This window comes from Heliangelus exortis, chromosome 2, assembly GCF_036169615.1.
Source record: "Heliangelus exortis chromosome 2, bHelExo1.hap1, whole genome shotgun sequence".
In the NCBI taxonomy this organism is placed as follows: Eukaryota; Metazoa; Chordata; class Aves; order Apodiformes; family Trochilidae; genus Heliangelus; species Heliangelus exortis.
The window spans coordinates 45,187,907-45,203,720 of NC_092423.1; the positions used below are offsets into that span (position 1 = coordinate 45,187,907).

The following is a 15,814-nucleotide window of genomic DNA, read 5'->3' on the forward strand; positions in this document are numbered from 1 at the left end:
TCAGGTTTTAGTCAGTTTATGACAAAACCAAGGAAATGCATAATCTTTCAAGATATAAGGTAACATCCCATAAACAAACATATGTAGTCTAAATGATGCTTGTGAAAGTTTTTTTAACCTGTCCATAGGTTACCCAAGTCCAAAACTACCTGGACTAACACAGAAAACACGTACAGATGTGCAAGTATGTTAACACAACTACCTTAACCCTGATTTGTAGAACCAGAAAGATGGTGTGGATTTATCCCCATGTTTTGTGTAGTCTACAATTTCTATGTGGTCCTCAAAAACATGTTGGCCAAACTGGTTTTGGTTATTTCAGTAACTTTCTAATGTCAGATACAATTTTAACACACTTAAAACCACCACTGTATGAAGAAACAGGTTACCAACGGATGCTTTCATATACAAAGAGGCCTCGAATTCCTAGTTGGTTAGGAAACAGGTTTTTTGAAAACTTTGCTATATTTTAATACAAAAAAACTGTTGCATACGAGAATATTTTTCTACATATACAAGGAATATCAGCCAAGCAGGGAAACTGGTAGGATCCTTATTTTTGAGAAAATTTACCAAAAGTGTTTGATCTTAATGAAAAGCTTCTCTCCTGTTACTTCCTTTTAAAAACAGGAATAAAAAAATAATAAAGCCTTCAAAAAGATAGAGGACAGTACCTGTACCTCACTCTCTTGATATGAAGCAAGAACAACTTAACTGAGCACTACTACATTTCTTAAACATTAAAGTTATTTGTAGGAAGGAAAAAAAATCTAAATCAACCCTGGTGTTTGAGCAAGATGACATTTCAACTCAAGACAAAGAAACATTAAGAAAGCATCTTAAGATTAAGCTGTCTCATGCACTTACCCATCATAGTGAAGGTCTTTCCTGACCCAGTCTGACCACTAGCAACAACAACAAAAAAAATGGAAGTCAGATAAAACTTTATTTGGCTCTGAATTTTTCATTAATCTGCATCTTTTAAGAAGAACTAACAGTTTACAATGAAAATTCTTCTAAGCAGAAGATAGAGAGGCAAGCTTGAGAAATCAGTCAGATAAAAAGGTAAAAAATAGAACTTTGATGATAAAATCACCTTCTCTCTTCCTCTCCCCCTCCCCTCCCATTTCATTCCTTATTTTTGTTTTTTGACAGAGAAACAGAACTTAGCACTATAATAAGGGCTTTCAAATATATACATTAAACTAATATTTGGCTCAGTGTTCTGAGTTTTGTGTCACTCAGTAGCACACAAAAGTCATATTTATTTGACTACAGTTTTTAATCATGCTAGAGAAAGGTCAGGGCAATTTAACTTAATTCTTCCAAATTTTGTACTTCCACATTTCCATATTGCAATGAAGTAGACTTCCTTTCACAGTTCTGCAAATGCCGTGCTAGCATAAAAACCCAACAAGGTTTTTATTAAATCAGTCTTTCAAGTTAGCATTTTTGACAAAAGTGCTTACTCAGTTTTCTTAATGAAAAAAATCTGAGAGTTCATATAATGATATTCATGCTACTACTCATGGATATATTTCTATATTGGAAACATTGTAAAAGTTAAAATTATCATTCATGAGTTCTCCCACAGGCAGCTAAGACTCACTGAAGAGTTGAGCTGGCCAAATAAAGACCAAGTGATTTTTCACTCCATTTTACTATGGGAATACTGCCAATAACTAGCTTTCTCTTTAATAATACCATAAAACTTTTTAGACAAACAACAGTAAAATTGAAATGAGTTTATAATCCACATTATTGGCCTAAAGTATTAGAGGCACAACACCTACACAGAGATTTCAGTGAAAGAGCCATAAGACATTCACTTCAATATTGCAGGAAAATTCTCTAGGTTGTGCTGCACTAAGCAAGCATTTACAAAGCTTACTGTATTTAGCAGTTAATGGCACTTAAAACCACAACTACTCATTAACACAATCTCCTCAAGTATTGCCACTGATATGAAATGCCATCAAAGGACTTACTATGCAAAGATGGTTCCATTGTAGCCATTCATGCAAGATTCAACAATATTTCTGGCCACACTTGAGAACACAGACTCCTGGGGACAAGGGAAAGAGAAGGCACTTGGCACCAGTCATCTAGGTATCTCTTACATCATTTTTTTCTATGCTATAACTTCATAAAACAGAAGCAGTCTTTAAGGCTAGACATGGATCATAACCCCTGGAGTTCTCACAGCAAAACAATATATTTTAAGACTTTGTGACACAGATCATTCTCTCCGAAAGTTACTCCTTGTTGATAACTGTAGGAGAAATAATAAAACTGAACTTCATAGTAATGGCTTTTGAGTCTATATTACATTCATTTTTACTATGTTATGTGGTTTATATCATCAGTAGGCCAAAGTTGAGCCTATGACTGTCAAAACCTACTTATTTTGCAACATATATTATATAAACATATATTGTTTATTTCCATGCAGTTCTCTGAGGCCTGCAAAGAGAGCCTAGCTACAAATAACAGCTTACAGTGGATGAGGCTCTTTGGGGATTTTGGTTTTTAAATGCAAAATAAATAGACTTGAAGTCTTAGAGGAATTAAAATTACATTCAGAATTTAAAAAACACAATATTATAAAAAATTAAATGGAAGAGTTTTCCATCTGGTGTTACCTGTCCAAGAGGAAAAATATGTTTTAAAAGTAAACATATATGAAGGAAATACAATAAATAGCATACAAACCATTAAGTTCCTAACACACAAAATACATCTTTAATATCAGCTACTGACTGACAGCCATTTTTATATTTTTGTCTCAATGGGGGAGATTTCTTTTTCTGTCCATAGCATTACTGTAACATTTACCAATAGAACCTTTACTTTTAACACAAACTTTAATTAAGTTAATTAATGGTTAGAAACTTACATTAAAACCATTAGAGACCAGAATACAGTGCAACATTTCTATGTGATAACATTTCTATATATTACCTGTCTGACCACTGAGAATAATAAGGCCTAAGGCACTACATCTTTAGAAAGGTTTACTGACGTAGTTTGGGAAAAACTGCAATGCTTGTTATGAGATTCTGGAAGTTATTACCTGTGTTGTCTCCATATTTGCAACATAATCAAAAGTGAAGATCTTCGGCTCAGGCTTTGAATGCAGGCGGATGGTTTTTGATGAAAGAACAGATAAACACAAGCCCTGATCTCCATCGGGTAACGCAGTTCCCTCTGACGGGGGACGAACCCTGACGTAAACTTTGATAGCATCACCTTCAACACTGAATTAATAATTATGCATTAGATTGCTTCAAAAACAGATCAGCCGTTTGATAAAAATCAAACCAAGCAAGGTCTCTCCTGAAAATATGCTAATTGATGCTGCACGCATCTGTTCGTTACAAGTCACAAATTTATTAAAGGAAACAATATAGTATATTTAAAAACAAAGACTATGAAATTACTGGCATTTATTGCTGTAGTGTGAAACTTCAGTTCTAAAAAAATCACATTTAACAGTCAACTTGAGATATAGAAAAGCAGTGTTATCATGACATTCTGAATAATTGCTGACAATGGGATTCAAGTATCCTTCTTACCACTGGAAGTTATAAAAGACATTACAAATGGAGCAGATGATGCTACATTAGAGCAAGAAAGTTACTTGCATTTTTCTCTGTGGCTTGCAAGAAAGAACAACCAATTTTTTACCTATGAGTCTAATAAACTATAGATGTGCCTACATCCCCTAGCCTATTTCATCACATTTATCAGTAGATGCACCAGTAAGTTTTGCTTGAATGAGTAACTGTGCATGACTATCAAAGCTTTGAGGAGTCCTTGGCATCAACACCAAGATACTGATGCAATATTAAAGAATCGGATTCTTACATAGCGTCAGTTAACTTGGATTTACTTTATTTCATTCTTTCCCAAAAAGCACCTGTTGCACAAGGTTGTTATATCTGTTACTAATTTTTACTTTTGGTAAACAAGAGAAAGGAACAGAAAAGTGAGGGAAACACTTTCATGACTGCAATCTGAGGTGGGGGGAGTGGCAAAAGAATAGAGTTAAAAACAGAGGAAGCAGATGAGAAAGGAAAGACGTTACACTGGATTTAAAACATACCACACTAACTTGCTTAATATTTTTTGACTAGATAATATTATTCTGTGCCAGAAATTGTTTATATTTGGACAGGAGGTTTTTGTTTTAGCTTAGGACTTTCTCACACAATTTAAAGTCCCTTGTGGAATAACTCTTTAGAGAAACTCTAGAATCCAGATGCAGAGCTAGTGGACAAATGAGAACTTGCCACATGGCAGCATTCCAAGAGGAATCTGATGCCTCAGAACATCACATTTATTGAGAGAACTTAAAAAAACCCAAAACTATAGGGAAGTTTAGAGAGAAAGGCAATAATGTTGTGGAGGAAAATGTTGAAAGAGAAAAAAACTTTAAATTATTTTACAGAGTTATACTAGGCTTTGTTTGCACTTTGCACAATGTGATTATTCATACATAGAAACCGGCCCATCCTACTTTACCTAGGTGAGTTCAATGAAGGTAATGCAGAGTCACGTAAGTCTCCTATAAAAGCAAAACAAAAATTAAACAAGATATATTACTACTCAAAAAACTCAGTTTAAATAGAAGTTACTGTAAGCAGTGCTGTGGGAGATGGAGAACGTTGTAGTTTATTGCGAAGTTCTAGTAAGCCTGCGCAGTGTATGTGCAGTAAGTACGTGCGCGAAGGGTTTTGCGTGTGTTTTGGAGAACTAGGAACTTGTTAATAGTATTATATATTACCATTATGTTTTAAAGATTGCTAACTCACTGCAAATAAAACAAAAATACAGCATGAAATAGTTTTACTGATGTGAATGCAAAAAGTGAATTTCCTAAATTCCCCCCGCCCGTCCCCGACATACCTGAGGGCAGCGCCGCAACCCGGGGTCGCAGCCCCGGGGTATCGCCCCCCCCCACCCCCGGCGAGCCCCGGACCCAGCTGACACGGCCATTCTTCTACCTGACCTTGTTAGATCCTACACCCGGCCAACACCCGCATTAGAAGACAGTCGGCCCTCACCGCACCGGTGACACTGCCTGCAGAGCGGCCCCCCTCACCGGGACTCCCTTACCGGGACTCCCCCGACCCGCACTGCTCCCCCCACAGCGGGGAAAAGACCCCTCAGCCCCTTCAGTCCCACAGTCTGACGGGTCCCGCCTCACCTCGCACGCCGGGCGCCATGACCTTCGCCAGGCCCTACCGTCCCCAGCACCTCCCCTCCTCCCGAGCCCCACTCCAAAATGGCGGAAGGTTTGAATTTGGCGCTCGGCGCGGCGCGGCCCCGCCCCTTCCTCGAAGCCATGACGGGCGCGGCCATTTCGCTTTACGTCCGCTGCGGCTTCGCTCTCGCCATTGGCCGAGACTGCCTGCGCACCCTTTCGCCTGACGGGGGGAGAGTTCTGTCCCACGAGGGCCGCCGTCCTCTCGAGTTCCACAGGACCGGAAGCGGAGGCGGCCGCCATGAGCAAAAGGAATCAGGTCTCCTACGTGCGGCCGGCCGAGCCCGCTTTCCTCAGCCGCTTCAAGCGGCAGGTCGGGTATCGGGAGGGGCCCACGGTGGACACCAAGGTAACAGCCTGGCACTTGCGCTCGGGCAGCGCGGCCCTCCCTTCCCCTGGGCTTGTGTTGGGGCCCTGCATCCCTTCCCACTGCCGCGGCTGCCCCTCGCCTTCCACACTGCCCCTCGCCTTCCACACTGCCCCTCGCCTTCCACACTGCCCCTCGCTTTCCACACTGCCCCTCGCCTTCCACACTGCCCCTCGCCTTCCACACTGCCCCTCGCCTTCCACGCACCTCCCTCGGGCCTTAAATGAAGCTGAGGGAGAGGTACTTGAGGCGTTGCCCTCTGTAGGGTAAGAGGTACCAATAGCTTCCCGCTCAGAATTAAATGAGGCGGCCCTTGTAACTTGCTTTTGCTTCTGTCTTGGAGATTCAATACAGCAATACCACCAAAACCACTCAGTTCCCCTCCCTGCTGCTGTTTTTAATAATTGGTGGCGTGATGATGCGGCCCTTTGCAGAGCTGGCAGTGTTCAAGTGGTGTGGGTGCGATGGGGGAAACTGCAATGATGTCCCAAGTTCATCTGGCCTTAAAAAGCCCAGGCAAGATTTAAAAATAAAAATAAAAAAAATTAAAAAAAAGTTTTAAAGATTATAGTAAAAATACACCTGGGAAAGAGTTTGACATTATCATAACATCAGGTCAGCAGGCACAAAGTCTGGTGTGGTGGCCAGAGGAGCAAGGGGCAGGTTTTGAGCCAGCTTGATAAAAAAGCAGCCTTTTCTGAGGGTATTGTTTTTACCCCCTGTGTTTTTAATTTGCTTTTATGTGTGTTTCATGTTAATGGTAAGATTTTATGAGATACCTTAAGAAAGAGGCTCATCATTATTTGTGATGAGCTAGAATTGGAGGTAAAGTATGCCTTTGGTAAATGAGTATGAACTGTTTTGATCCTGAGGAAAACTGCATTTTGCCCATCTGTTGGTAACTTCAGTAGATGGTGGTAATACTATCTATACTTTTGCCTCTAAGATGAAGTTTTCCTGTATGTAGTAGTGCCACACTTCATGTTGTCACACTGAGGTTTCCATGTCAACGAGTATATATATATATATATAAAATTTTATTCCAAGTGATTCATCTGTCTCAGAGCACAAGTTTGAAAGAGTAGAACGAGGGACATGGTCTTTCTTGTGTCAAGAATGCTTACAGTAATTTGGTTAGGCAGCTTTAATAACAAAGCTGCCATGGGCTCCCTTTCCCTTTGCACAGTTTTGAGTTCAGCATAGGAGATTCAAATTTAGAGCCATGCATTTAAGATTTTCTTCAAAAGGCATGGCAGTCTCTGCTTGTACCATAAAGGTAATGAACAAAATGAATTAATTTATTAACTTCCTGCTGTTTTGGTCTTTCATTAAAAGATCCCATACTGTTTGTCTGTAGGGCATGCTATGTCTCAGTGATAGAACTGGAGTGCCATTTAGACAAAGCATGTTGGGAGGGCCTGACACTGACAGCTGTGCCAGGCCTCTCTAATCTTACTGCAAAAGTCCCACCTTTGGCTGATGTGATTTAATGTAGTGATCACAATTGCTTCTGTTTCTCTCCTGTCTAGAGAGAGCAGCTTCCACTTGCAGATGATGATAGTGAAAATGGCAGTGACAATGAAGATGAGCAGCCTCAAGTGGTAGCACTGAAAAAAGGGGACCTGACTGCTGAAGAAGCAATGAAAATTAAGAAGCAAATTAAAGAGGCCTTAAAGTCAAATGAATCAGGTGAATTTCAGACTACTCATTTCTTGCTTACTAAAGCAAATGGGAGATAACCCATAAAAGGGAGCTTGACATTTGCTCAGTTCTCTACCATTTAATACTGCGTTTGATTAATTGTTTTTAATTTTTCAATTTTTTTCATTATTTGGATTTGTGATTCCTGATCTGAAGTTGTTGAGTATTTATCCAAGCTGTCTGGCTTTTTATACTGTTGCCTTTCTGTGCTTCTTTGCTTGTGCATCATCCTTCCTCCAAAAACTACCTGAATTTTAGTTCTGTTTGGGGTTTTTTTTTGCTATGCTTGGTCACTGTTGTGGTATACAGTCTTGTGACATCACTTATGATCAGTTTTCAACTCATTAACTTGGTCAGATTTATGGTGGAGCTGATGTCTTAAAGGTAATCACGTGAGTTCATGAAAGAGTGTATGGGCAGAAGGAGCAAAGTCAGGTTAGTGCTTCAGTAGGGAGAATGGCAGGTGTGTAAGCTCAGTAACACTGAACTGACTCTTACATGTTACTACTTGCTTTAAATCATCCCTCATATGTATTATGATTTGCCAGATATATTTAACAAAGCTAAATGGTTTACTGGAAAATGTCAGATGACAAAGGAGTTCCAAGAAGCAGCAAGGTACAGCAAAGAATGTTTCTTTGATGCAAAGAATTAGAAAGCTTTGTCTTGAGTTATTTAACAGGCTTTTCAAGAATGGAAGGGTGGAAGTGGCGTGAGAGAGTTGCAGTTAGACAAGAAAGATGTGAAACTACAGCTGATGTGTGTAGTTATGTTAAGAATTTCTGTCAGTATTCATCATTCAGTTATGGTTGACATTAATACTTGTGAGAGTCCAAACCCTTCAATCATCACATAGGGTGTGATGAAATGTAGCTTTATTTTTATTTTTGCTGATGAAAGGCAGATCAAATGTAGATGTTACTGTCTCTAGTGGAAATGTCTTGATAATTATGAATATAGAACTGGAACCTCAGAAGTATAAAACAGAAAGGTGATTTGTAGAAGCTGTGGAACTTTTCCTCAGTTAGCTGTTGTGGCTATTTACAAAGCTGTAAAATGATCTTGGAGCAGATTAATAGACTGGCACATGGCTATCAATGTGACATCTTTAGCTTCTGTCTTTTTCTGCCATTTGGATTGAAAAATCAGGTTTGTGCTGTGCCTCTGTTAGGAGTGTGTGTTAAAATTTAGCTGGTAGAAATGGTATAAATGGAGAATTCAAATGTCAGCACTGGGGGGAAATGCACTGAGAGTCTTACATTTTTGAAAAGCAGATTGATGAAAAATTCCTAATTTTATAGTGCAGCCTAGCTTGAAACTAAATAAAACTACATCTGGTTTGTTTTGGCAGATGGATATATGTAATATATATATAATGGATATATAAGGTGTAACCAGATAGTGAACTGAGGGCTGTGTTTATATAGCTCGAACTCCTCTGAGAAAATGCTTTTGGCTTCTGACTAACTTCCTGGTCTCTTGTTATTGAAGTGTAACTCATGTGCTTGGTGTTGCAGTTTGTAAAGCTGTCACGTGATTTCTCTTTAAAAGTGGGATCACCCTCTTATTGGGAGAAATTTCGACCTACTGGAAAGAAATGGCATGACTCTTTCTAAGCATTGGTTTCCTTTTCATGTAAGCAACTTGAATGTTGAATGATCACAGTAGGAGAAAAAATGATTTTGTAAGGCTGGGCAAAAAGAAGTAGTTGTCCATGAGAATCTATTGAGGTGGAGTCCATGCTGTGAAAAAAGTCCAAAAGAACTACCAAGTTGAATACACAGTATGAAACTTTGTGTGTTTGAATGAGGAACTGAATAACCTTGGTGGAAAAAGACACTCCTAAGTTAGAATTGTATGGAGTGAGGATGATAGTACTGAGTCCCTGTAGGACTTTGTCACCTCTACTTATTACCCCTTCAGCCCTTGAGTAATAACTTGCATTTGTAGGAAAAAAATCCACAGTAGGTTAGCAGGAGTGTTGAATCACTATACTCTGGGGACTGCTGCCCTCCCTTTACATTATTGTGTTACTATTCATTCATCTGCCTCTGCTGTCTATACGAGGTCTTAGCCTCCTTTTCCTTTTTTATTTTTTTGCCTTATGGGAATAAATGGTGCTACTATGTTCATCTGCTGTGGAGAGGACCTGGTGTGAAATTTTCAGTGAAAGTGTGGGTGACTGTGCTACGGTTTACTGAAGGCTTTTTTTGAGTCTTTGTCCACCTTTGCACTGTCAGTCTGACCTGATTTTGAGTCAGAGGCAGGTATTTAGACAGCTGGTTACTTTTAGTTTAATAGAGCTTTGAATAACGTGTTAATTTCTTTTTTCTTCTTACAGCTGTCAATTCTGAAAATTGGAAACTATAAAGAAAGTTTTATGCTGTGTGATGTGATTACATTTCTTGTTGTTTTGAATTTTATTTCAGAGTTGAAAATGAAATTATTTCAATGGGTGCTGAACCACAATATATAGTTCCAGATCAGACTATTAGTGAAATTATGTGAAGCTGAAAAGGTAGCAAGGAAGTCAGTTTCCCAACCGAGAAGCTTCCTTTCCGCCATGCATCAGTGCTGAGACACTTTGATAGATCAGATGTAAAGTGCTGCTAATTTTCTGTTGTGAATAAAACTGGTTAGTTTTTCAAAACATGGAAAGTAGTCAGTTTTGAGGTTCTGCCCTCTCCTCCTCTGTATCTGTAGTGATTTGTCTTCATTTGAAGGTCCCTGTGTTCAGGCTTTGGTTTGGAATATCATTACAGGATTTTCCATATCTCATTTTCATCCTCGCTCATTTTCTTCTACAGCCAGTTTGACACAGCTACAGGTTTTGGTTTTGTGGTTTACTTTTTATTTCAGGCATGAGCAGTTCCTGTGACATTTTCTTATACAGCTGAGTAATGCTTTTGCATTAATTTGGCAAAAAAAAGCTGATTAATGTCCTAGATGCACTCAGTTGTCTCCTAAAGCAGAAAAAAAAATAGTGAAGCTTGTACATTGGCTCTTGCAAGTATAGTTAGAATCATAGAATCATCACGATTGGAAAGGACCTTCATCAAGTCCAGCCATCAGTCCTACACCACCTTAAAGTTACAGGCACTTTTTTATTTAGGACTGAACCTTTCCTATATGAAGAAACACCCTTTCATAATGAAATATGGAATTTTTTTTCCACGGAGGTCTGACTTAGAGGCTTTTTAAAAATAAGTAATTTGTTTAACAATAATCACTTTGTCTAATATTTTTGTGCAGCATTTGTATAAATCAATACTGTTGGTTCGGAGACAAAGAAAAAGGGTTTTACATTAAATTAGATTTCCACAAAAGAAAAAAAAAGATGGCAATTAGTGCAACATACTTTATCCCAGGATTCATTATAGCCCATGGAATTGATTTTTCTACTGCTTTTGTAGTTTGTCTGGCCTCTGGGACACTCAGATACATGCACATGATGTATCTGGCAGAAGATGTCCTTACTTATTCAAAGTCCTTCGATATTAATCGTGTTTCACTTCTATATGCTGAGGCTGGGGGAGGACAGGAGAGAGGAGAGGCAAGGAGAATACAGTCCCTGATGTCTTGGGTATTGGAGCTCTTTCCTTAGCATAAGCAGCTGTTTTATCACAGGGTTCTTGCTGCTCTTCATCATATGAACAGCAAGAGTCTAACTCAAAGTGAATTTTACAGTATTTAAGTAACAAAAAAATTCCCAATTTTCCTCGTAAATGATTGAGACTGAATATCTGAGCAAGACTGTCTATTTGTCTTCATGACATCAGTGTGTGAAATTCCTGTAGTAAATGGTTCTCAAGGCACATGTAGAGATGGGTGGCCAGAAAGCACTAGAAGGAGCATTGGAAATGGCTGAGCTGAACTTCCAGCCCCAGAAGCTGTTGAGAAACTTGCCAGGGTATCATAATTTTTTTTCACCCTTGTCACTGAATAGACATATATATTGAAATATTGTTTGTGCTGCTCCTCCTGTTGTTCTTGCCAGTTTAGTGGCATGTGTTTCCTGCTGTTGCCTCATTGACCCATGCAGACAGATACTGCTTAAAAATGATGCTGCTGATTGCACAAATGACTACTAAATAAAAAAGTACAGTAAACTGAAGAGCAGTGTTTCTTTTTCAGACCCTCATTATTTCAGACCCCTCTTATGTTATACATTACTCTCAATTAGAAGGAAAACAATTCTGCATTTGTGGATTCTTAAATTGATGTCATTTATGAAGTGAGTTTTCAGCTCAGCATCTTGAGCTGCTACATGGAATTCTTTAAAAAAGCTCAGTCCCTCTGTTCTCTTTCTTTCTACAAGTTGCTTAGGTAAGGCTGGACCTGCTGTGTAACTTCAACTGCTTCATTCTTTGTCAAGCACTTTGTCAAGCACAACACATCATAGTCCTCAGAAGCTGACCTAGGCTTCCTGCTGAAAGGAATGTACTTCAGCATATATTGAATTTTGACAGTGTTTAAACAGGCTAAGAGCTAAAATCTCTTCCTTTAAAAAGAAAGATTTGCAAATAATATTGAGGCCCTGGAAGTCAGAGCTAAGCTAGCTGCTGTTTTGGTGGAGTATTTGAGCTTTGCTCTCTTTATGCACTTTGCTTAATAATAGCTTCAATTCATATTGCAAAGATGCCTATTAGTTTCTTTATCTGGTAGAGAAGACAAAATGATTTTGTGTAGTTCACACTATGGGTAGCAGGAGATGAGCTAAAACTGAAGTTTCTGACTTCCATTTTTAAATGGAGTATGAATACATGGTTTTTGGTTTGTTTTGTGGACATGCTTTCATCAGGTTTTTAGGGTTTTCATTTTTCAGTTTATCATTCTAAGAAAGTGTAGTAATTGCTCTTTAAAAGTGTCCAGTTAGATTCTTTTGTTTGCTCCTCATGCAATAGCTGCCTGTTTTCAAGTCCTATTTCAAGTCCTACAGTACCAGCTGTACTGGTACTGTATACAGCTTGTATGGTCCAAATACATAGATGGTTAGGCCTGCATATAGGTGAAATGTTTCTTAGGGATGTTTTTTTATTTTTTTGTTTCCCTTTTTTGTTTCCAGAATTTGACTTATATTTTGTTCCTCAGGTCTTGTTTAAGTTAGAAGATCTCAGTTCCCGAGTAAACTTTGTAGTTAACCAACCATTAGTAAAGGGAATTATTTTATATTTAACTTCAGAGCCCCAAAATGGAGGCAGTTATGTGGAAAAATGTTTTGAATTTTTCATCCAGCTTCTGAAGAAAATGGCACATAGTCCATTTTGGTCGGTTGAGTGGGGTGTGTCCTATCCCATGTGCAGCATCTGAACACCTGAGCATTCCATGCAGAGTTTACAGTGGATCCAGTGACAAGCATGCTTGTTGTATCTACATTTTATTATTGCTGGTAATTCCTGGTAACTGCAATGCATTTCGACTGCACCAGTACTGAAATATTTCCCCAAAACCTAGTTGGTTATTTTCTGCATAGTAGTATATAGCTTATGCTCATATGCATAAGCTACCAGAAGCGAGCATTCTATAGAAGTCATTGACAGAATTGGTGCTTAGTTTTTAGGGCTAGATTTCTTTAAAAGGGCCTGTGAAACTTAAGGATTTATAAGTGAAGTTTCTTTATGGGGTTGATTGTCCTTATTTGTACTGCACTACCCTAAAGACAGCAGATTTAATAGTTGTTTTGTTTGAGTATGAACTGAAGAGTTTCAGCCAGTGCTGTGCATGATAACACTGAATTGTTTTTTGCCTTAGTGATTATGAATTGAGGTAAGAATTCATGCTAAAGACAAAACATGTGTATTGGTTATAATTAATAGCACATAATCTTGTCAAACACATGCGTGTTGTTAGGAACTTTCTGTTGAATAATGAAATTCGATAACGTACTTTAGGAAAAATGTCTTGCACTGAACCTATGGTTCCTTAACATCCTGTCACATATACATTATAAAAATTGCAGATTACTGCAGCATGAGCCTTTGTGTCTGATTCATGACTTTACACATGCATTTTTTCCCCAGAAATGCTGCGTCAGTGCTGTAACTTGTGCTGTAACTTCCCTCCTCTGCCTGATAATCCTAGAAGGGATTTCTCTTGTTTTTAAATTTTTTTGCTCTAAAACATACAGAGGAGCAGATTTAGTCAACTGGAATAGCTTGGTTATTTTGCAGATAAAAAGAAAGCCTAAAACTTTCGTCCTATATGATAATAAAAGGCAGGTTTATGACTATGTAATCTTTTTAGCTGTCTCAGCAGAAGAGGGTATATTAGAAGAAAAATAAAAGCTTTGTCTTGTAAATGTGCCATCTAATTCTGAAATAAGTGCATTTGTTGTAATGGATTTTACAAATAGTGAAGTGAAATTAGAGGATCCTATGAAGCTGACCTTTCCATTTTGGTAATTGGATGGGGCTGGATGGTATGGGTTAAAGCTCTAATGCTCTGCTCACAGTTTCTTCCATGTTGAAGCTCTGGTTAGTGGGAGCCTGTGTCTTGTAGGAACTGCAGGAGAATTGCCTTCAAGGGCCAGTTGCCACGCAGCAAATGCGTGGGCATGAAGGACATTCACTGATACAGACTTTGTGGCCAAAAAATACATTTCCAATATGTTGTATAATATCTCAGAGGTGATAGTGAGGATGAACATGCACATGTGAGTTGCTATTTTAATCTCTTTCTTACAGACGGTGAACCAGAACCTGCTGATGGAAAAATTATGTTCAGGAAACCTTCCAAACGTTCATCAGAGAAGACTTTGGACTTCAATGTAAGTTCAAGTAAGAAGATGAAAGAGGCAAAGCAAACTAAGAGAGAAGCAACTGCTTCTCAGAGTACAGCTAAGCAAATAAAAAATAGCAGTCTTCTCTCATTTGATGATGAGGAAAATGATGATTAGTATTTTTTATATTTTACTTACTCTTCAAGGAATCTGAGTAAGATTGAATGTTTTCCTACATATTGATGCATGGTATCTAAGTCTTCTCTTTACTTTGTTATAGTCCAACTAGAGAAACGTAGCATAAATCTAGAAAGAGCTGAGTCTTTGCAGTTCAGATGGAACTGTATGAACAGTATGTCGTGTCTATATTTTAGAAGATAATTTAACCATGTATGTAAAAGCTATTTGATGTCACAAAATGACTGTACATAGCCAGCGTATGCAAATTTGTAATCAGTACATTTTAAAGTGTCCTCCATTACTAAAAATGTGTTTCCTATCAATGTCCTGGCCTGAGTTGATAATTGTGTTGGTTTTATCTGTTATTGTTGATTTCACATTCAAAAGAGAAAGAATTCATTGTTGTGGAGCAGACACTGAATTTTTCTTTCTCACGGCTTAACAAAAATTGGCGTGTGTGGTTTGACAAGCTCTTTGCAGAACCCTTGCAGTAAGTGAGCCTGCAATTGCTAAAATCTTATAGTCTTCATCCTGTCTTTGGTGACTGCTGTCTAAGAAGCATCACATTAATTTGACTCAGTTGTGCTAGCAAGATAAAAAAATTTGTTGTAGTTGATGGTATCAACTAATGTAAAAGAAAGATGCCTGAATCCTTGAAGAATGTGCAGTTCTGTTACCACGCTAATGGGCTGTTCTTCTGGTGGTGGCTTTTTTTGGTCAAGTATATTTGTTCCAGTTGGCTATATATGTGTTCATACATTATTTGGGATCTCAAACAGCTTATTTAAAAGAATTTATTTAATCTTTAAGCAGTGGAAAAGCAGTATTTGGGTTTTCTTCAAGTAGGAAATTGTGGACAGGAAATTTAAGTAAAAAAACATGTTACAGCTGTGATACAAAGTTTTAGCATTTTGCAGTTGTCCTTGTACAGTACACTGACCATTTCTGCAGCATTCATGTACCAGGATATGCTGAAATTCGAAGTTGTTGGAGCTGGGGAAAACAAGATGCTGGAAATGGGAATAATTTGAAATTATGTGGAAATATGGTATGTTCTGCAACAATATTTAAGCAAGACCTGAAACTGCTGCAGAGTGACAGTGTATAAGGCAATGAAACCAGTTCTGCTGTGTGACAGGACATTCAAAATTATTTGGGCTGTAAAGCTTCATTGAGGAGCAAATTTGACATTGCTGTGTGAAACAGCTGGTTTTAGTTTGTTAATCTCATGTTAAACAATAAATTATGTTTTCTATAAGTGGTCCAAAGATATTTTAATGAAAAATTCAGTGCATAAAATGGGATTTTTTTCATCACCTGATAATGAAGCCTCTTACTGATTGCTGCCTCTCTGTACATACCAGCTTCTGGCCACATAAGATCAGATACAAGCCTGTTTCACACTAATTGTGTGAGTGCATATTGCTCCAATTTTGAACATGAATAGATTTGTTGTCCTTTCAGAAAACTGAAACCAGACCTATAAATGGAAAAATAAAGTGCTGGTTTTGCACTGGTTTGATATAAACATTGCCAAAGAGGTGCAGTGTGACAACCTGATTATTTCCGTGTGGACATGTTA

General features: G+C 38.3%; 2 protein-coding genes across 4 annotated transcripts in view; one reads left to right on the plus strand and one right to left on the minus strand.

The window, feature by feature from the left end:
* KIF15 (kinesin family member 15) overlaps positions 1-5,394 on the minus strand; it is a 32,312-nt gene extending 26,918 nt beyond the window's left edge. The window contains exons 1-5 of one of the 2 annotated variants that reach the window (XM_071735876.1): positions 5,210-5,394; positions 4,525-4,567; positions 3,074-3,257; positions 1,989-2,065; positions 868-905 (exon numbers count right to left, since the gene is read on the minus strand). In XM_071735876.1, coding sequence (XP_071591977.1) covers positions 868-905; positions 1,989-2,065; positions 3,074-3,257; positions 4,525-4,567; positions 5,210-5,228 — 361 coding nt within the window. In that variant the 5' untranslated portion in view covers positions 5,229-5,394. The remainder of the gene's footprint in view (positions 1-867; positions 906-1,988; positions 2,066-3,073; positions 3,258-4,524; positions 4,568-5,209) is intronic. The other variant, XM_071735877.1, reaches the window with a different exon arrangement.
* Positions 5,395-5,412: 18 nt separating this feature from the next.
* KIAA1143 (KIAA1143 ortholog) overlaps positions 5,413-15,814 on the plus strand; it is a 62,626-nt gene continuing 52,224 nt past the window's right edge. The window contains exons 1-3 of one of the 2 annotated variants that reach the window (XM_071735879.1): positions 5,413-5,615; positions 7,163-7,322; positions 14,018-14,100. In XM_071735879.1, coding sequence (XP_071591980.1) covers positions 5,508-5,615; positions 7,163-7,322; positions 14,018-14,100 — 351 coding nt within the window. In that variant the 5' untranslated portion in view covers positions 5,413-5,507. Of the gene's footprint in view, positions 5,616-7,162; positions 7,323-14,017; positions 15,491-15,814 lie in introns of those variants that run through there. The other variant, XM_071735878.1, reaches the window with a different exon arrangement.